This window comes from Gavialis gangeticus, unplaced genomic scaffold (genome assembly GCF_001723915.1).
Source record: "Gavialis gangeticus isolate Ggan-Ray unplaced genomic scaffold, GavGan_comp1, whole genome shotgun sequence".
Taxonomy (NCBI): Eukaryota; Metazoa; Chordata; order Crocodylia; family Gavialidae; genus Gavialis; species Gavialis gangeticus.
The window spans coordinates 142273079-142278621 of NW_017728992.1; the positions used below are offsets into that span (position 1 = coordinate 142273079).

Consider the following 5543-nt stretch of genomic DNA (forward strand, 5'->3'; position numbering starts at 1 on the left):
CTTAGAATTATCCGTTGTTCTCCCCTGATCTCCCTGAGCTTCTTAAAGAAAAGCCTACATGGCAGTGGAGGGGAATATATTCTTGTCCACTAAGATCTCCCAAGTTTTGTGACTTATTAAATTGTTTGAAGTCAGTTTCATGATCCCACCAGGCTTTGGTTGCAACCAGCTAACAGTGTGTGCCATAGCAGGTTCTGCCTTCTTCTGCTTGCCGAAGTAAATTAAACAACAGAATATTTGGTTTTGATTTTCTGGAGCAAGTCGAAAGTAGTCGTGTCCTGTTGTCCACGCCCTCCCCCTCCCCCCGTGAAACTCTAAGCATATAAAATAAAACTAATTTTTTGAATGAATAATGGAAATTTCTGTAGGAATAGTAAAAAGTAAGTAACATACAAGAGAGAATTTTAGCCAAAAAAAAATCTAAACTTCCAGTCCTGAGAACTTTGCAATAAAATTGGATCCAGAAATTTTTGAAGCTCCTGGCTCTGCAGCATGATGAGTGCAGAAGCTGAGATGTTTAGCTGCTTGGAAATGTTTTAAAAAAATGTGCTTCAGTGGAAGAAGCAGCATGTTACTTCAAACCAGCTCTGCAGCTGCAAGCTTGGGGTCAAGGGCTGTGCTGGCCTCTTCCTGGCAGGAGCTGGGCCAGGCTTGTGCTTGGGGCAGGCGGGGGTGGGACAGGCAGTGAGGGTGCTACGGGGTGGTTACAGCCATCCCAAAACTTGCTGTAGCCACCCGTCCCAGCTCTGCCACTGCTGGCCCCAAGTGCAGTCATGGCCTGGCCCCCCCACCAGAAAGAGGCCAGTGCACCCCTGAGCCCACAGCAGGCAGCCCACCTTAGCCCCGCACATAAATCCAGGGGGCACTTGCCCCTCATGCTTGTTCTTCGGGGTGTGTGCAGCAGTGGGGAGTTGCCCCCATACATCCCCTGGACAAGCTGCCTGTGTCTCTGCCCCATTCCTGGTGGGGGCGCATTCACCACCCTGGCTGGGCAGCGCCAGCTCCGTCCCCAGCCCCACTCCCTCCATCACCATGGGGGGCCTCAATTTGCAACCCCATGCCCCTTACCTGCCACAGACTTACTGGCCTGACAGTGCTGTCCAAGCTTCTGGGCTTCATATTGGCTATAGATCAGTATCGGGCAATATGGCTGGTTAATAATCAGCCATTGGTATCAGCCAAAAAAATCTTTATCAGTGTACCCCAATAAGTGATTCAATCACCTATTAGATAAAAGCCCCACTAAAGCACCCAGTCTATACAGACGTTGGGCAAGCTGGGTTGCCAGGTCCAGCTAAGGTACTGCCTCTTCCTGTGCTGAGCTCAGCACATGCCTAGAATGTGCTGAATTTAAATCACTGCTTTTTTAACATCTACAAGCTCCCTTCATTTCAGGGTGGCTGATGAGAAGGGAGTGATTCAGACCTAAAGCCCCTTCCAAGCAATGTGAAGGGAAGCATGATGGAAATCCATCAGAAAGCTGTGTTTTAGTTTGTTTTTTCAGAAACTTACTCAAACTGAAATGTCTTAAATGTTTTCTCAATTTCAGTAAATTGGCCATTTCCCATTTAAAAACCTGTGTGTCAGAGAATTCCTTTCCCTCCTTTCACTTCACTTCTTTGCTGCTATAGCAGTGCCGGAGGTATGGCATAGCTTTTTAATTTTCTGGTTTCTTATTGTACCCCCACAGGACGTTCTCTCTTTCTCAGCAAACACATTTGTCAGTGGCACTTTCCAAAAGTGCAGAATTACCTGCAGTCCTGCTTGGCTTGTTTTGTTTTAGTGTGCATTAGGATTTAAATTCCCACAAAAAGGGGGATCAAAATATGACTCTCTAGATAAAAGCCTCCATTACCAGTTGAGAAATGGTGAAAGTGACTTGGTATTGTGACAGTCCATCAGATTTGAGTCTGAATCTTGTCTGCTTACTAATATCAACATGCTTGAAAATGCTGTCCATGCAGTCAGGATCTGCCCATTGTGAATCATGCTGCCCGCATTCTTGTTTTAAGAACTGAAGCAATGGGTGAGGGAGCTGTACTTATTTGGTTGCTGACAGATCATCATAATATTGCTTCCAAGTAGCTTTTTCAGCACTTTTAGGTGTAAAGCAATGGGATTGAACTAAAAGGATAAAGAAAAAAATGGAGACCAGCAGAAATGGAACAGACAATAAGCAAAGTATAAGTTTTGTTCTCTTAGAATGTGACTTTGTTTCTTGGTAGAGTGGAGGGGTGGGGGGAGAAGATTTAGAAACCCAAATTATAATTACAGGGAGAGTTTTTAACAGTGTTGTTCTTGGCTTTTAACATTGTTTAAAGGAATATTTTACATCTATATGCTTTTTATAAAATGGGAGATTCAGAAATATAGAACCTGCTAGGTCTTTTAAGAAAAGTAATGGGAAAGAATTGTGTACATATTTAAAAATAAATAAAAGTGGAAAAGTTATCTATAAAAACTGTGAAACCAGCTAAATAGAAAATGGCAGGCTAAATTAAAATACTGGGTGCAGTTGGATAACATTTGAAAAGCAGTAAGTGGACAGTGTTTCTTTTTTAAACCATAAATAAATCTACTTTTTTTTTTAATAAAGGCATGTCTTTACAGACAATTGTGGGGGTGGAAAAACACTCAGGTATACAAGATAAAAACTATGGAATTAACATATTTTGTGTTAGAAAGAAAACAAAAGCAAAGCTATGCAGATAGGAGGAAAAAGGTGAAGAACAGGGAGTGACACCTTAAGGGAGGGGCTCTTATGGCACGTATTTGCATCATTTCCCGGAAAAGGGAAGAGAGAGTTGTTCAGAAGGATAATCTGAAAATTTATACTTTGATAAAATTAGGGCTTCATCTTGATTGTTGTGCTGATCTTTAACATAAGAGATGATCCCAGTAATCCTCTTGTATATTAGACTTTAGAGTGGTGATTCTTATGAAAAGTTTAATCTGTTTTCTCAAATTGTTTTGCTATATTTGCTGCTTCTACAGAATGCTCTTCCATAGTGATTTTTTTTTTTTTTGTATCCATAAAAATAAAATAAATGCTATATTTCTAACAGGCACTTCAAACGATTTCAAATATGGATTGTTGCCAGGCACTTCAAACGATTTCAAGTACGGATTGTTGCCAGGCACTTCAAACGATTTCAAGTATGGATTGTTGCCGGAATCTTGGCCAAAAGAAGCTTGGGAAAATGGTAGGTAAATTTTTTGTTTCTTATTTCCTGTTTCAATGTGGGCCCTCTGGTTTTGTGACCAACTCTTTAAGGCTGCTTACAGACTCTTAACACCACCCCCCCCCAGCACTTTATCGGATGAAGCAGTTGATTACTTCCACCCAGCTCTGCAGTGTCTGTACTTTTAGCTAAAGCTGAATCAATTGGCTACTACATAAATGCCCCACAAAAAGCCCCAATAAAGCACCCGGTCTATACAGACATCAGGCTAGCCAGGTCCAACTAAGATGCTGCCTCTCTTGGGCACACGTAGAACTTGGTGTGGGAATGTGCCAAGTTTTAAAGTGCTTTTTTTGGGGGGGTTTATTTGCAAGCAGCATAGGTAACTCCTTAATAGATTCATACAGCTGGAAGGGACCAGCATGATTCTTAAATCTGACTGCCTGCATAATGTAAAACAGAGGACTGCTACCTAATAATATTTTTAGGGAAAAAATATTTCTTTAAAAATTCCCTCCTCCATGGGCAGGAAGACACCATCATTCATTCATTCATTTATTTATTTATTTTAAATAATACCACGTCACCTTTTCCTACTGCAAGCTGACAATTATTGTTAGTTTTACTCATTTAAACAACATAAAGCTATTGCTAGGCTTGGATATGTTGATAAATGTATGGAAAAAAACTAGGTTAGATTGCTGAACAGGCTTCAGGTTTTAAAATTGAATGTACTGACTTAGAATTCTAGTTGGTGAAATGTATTGCTGCCTCACAATATGGATAAAGACATCTTTTGGAACTAAATCGAATATTCTTCCCTTTTTGAAGAAAGGTTCTCTTCACTGCGTAGATGTGGGGTTAGAGATAGCTCTTTTGAAGAAATCTGGGAAGCAGCAGCCTATTTTAAAATATATATATATATATATATATATAAAAATAAAAATCTACAGTAAAAGCTGTGTTAACTGGCACTTTATTAGCCCGAAAACTCTATTAACCAGCATCCGAGCGACATGGCAGAAGTGAAACTGGAAGTACCATTTCTGGGGGACTTCTCATTTTGCCACTGCAAGCTGAGTTTTTCTTCACCACTTTTTCAGCCCACAGCCCAGGGCAGAGCAGCCTGCTTGGGGGGAAAAAGCAGCCTGTGTGGGGGGGCCCCCCTCCCTGTCCCCTGGCACATTGATGCTGGGGAGTGCGCCAGGTGGTGCACATTTGATTAACTGGCATCCCCCATTCCTGGGGGATGCTGGATAACAGAGCTTTTACTGTATATCTCTCTATATATTTCATAGATATTCAGCCTAGAAGGGACCCCAAAGGATCGAGTCCAGCCCCCTGCCCCAGGGGCAGGATTCAGCAGGGATCATAAGATCCCAGCAAGATAAATGTCCAAATGTGTCTTGAAGGTGTTCAGAGTGAGTGCTTGAACTGCTTCTGGGGGCAGTCTCTTCCAAACCTTGGGGGCTCGGACAGTAAAGAAGTTCTTCCTTGTGTCCAGTCTGAATAGGTCATGGCAGAGTTTGTGACCATTCCATCTCGTCTTCTCTTGGGGCGCTCTGGTGAACAAACGTTCCCCCAGATCCTGGTGAGCACCCCTGATAAATTTATAGGTGGCCACCAGATCACCCCTGAGCCTGCGCTTTTCCAGGCTGAAGAGTCCCATGGCTCTCAGCCTCTCACCATAAGGTCTGTTTTCCTGACCTCTGATCATGTGCATGGCTCTCCTCTGCACTCTCTCAAGCTTCTCCACATTGTTTTTGAATTGTAGAGCCCAAAACTTGACACTACTCCAGCTGCGGCCTCACCAAGGCTCAGTACAGTGGGAGAACGACGTCCCAGGATTTGCTTGAGAAGCATCTATGGATGCAAGCCAGTGTGTTTGCTCGCTTTACTAGCCACAGCATCACATTGAGTTCATCTTGTAGTCAATCATGACCCCCAAGTCCCTTTCATCTGTAGTGCTAACCAGTGTAGCACTGCTGAGCCTATAAGGATATTGCAGGTTTTTCCTGCCAAGGTGCAGAACCTTTCATTTTTTTTCAGTGTTAAACACCATCAGGTTCTCATCCACCCATTTCATGAGCCTTTCAAGATCTGCTTGGATCACCGTCCTGTCCTCAGGTGTGGATGCTTTACTCCCAGAGTTTGGCATTGTCAGCAAACTTGGCCTGCCCGCTTTTGACACCAATGTCTACATCACTGACGATGTTAAAAAGTATAGGCCCTAGGACAGAGCCTTGAGGGACCCCACTGGTCACAGCACTTCTATGATTGGCTTCTGTCAACTACCACCCTCTGGGTCCTACCCACGGAGCCAGTTCCCCAGCCAGCAGATTGTGGTGCGGTCAAGGCTTT

General features: G+C 43.2%; 1 protein-coding gene across 1 annotated transcript in view; it reads left to right on the forward strand.

Annotated features, from left to right (window-relative positions):
* ZBTB10 (zinc finger and BTB domain containing 10) overlaps positions 1-5543 on the forward strand; it is an 84593-nt gene that overhangs the window by 56093 nt on the left and 22957 nt on the right. The window contains exon 5 of the mRNA XM_019519202.1: positions 3066-3203. Coding sequence (XP_019374747.1) covers positions 3066-3203 — 138 coding nt within the window. The remainder of the gene's footprint in view (positions 1-3065; positions 3204-5543) is intronic.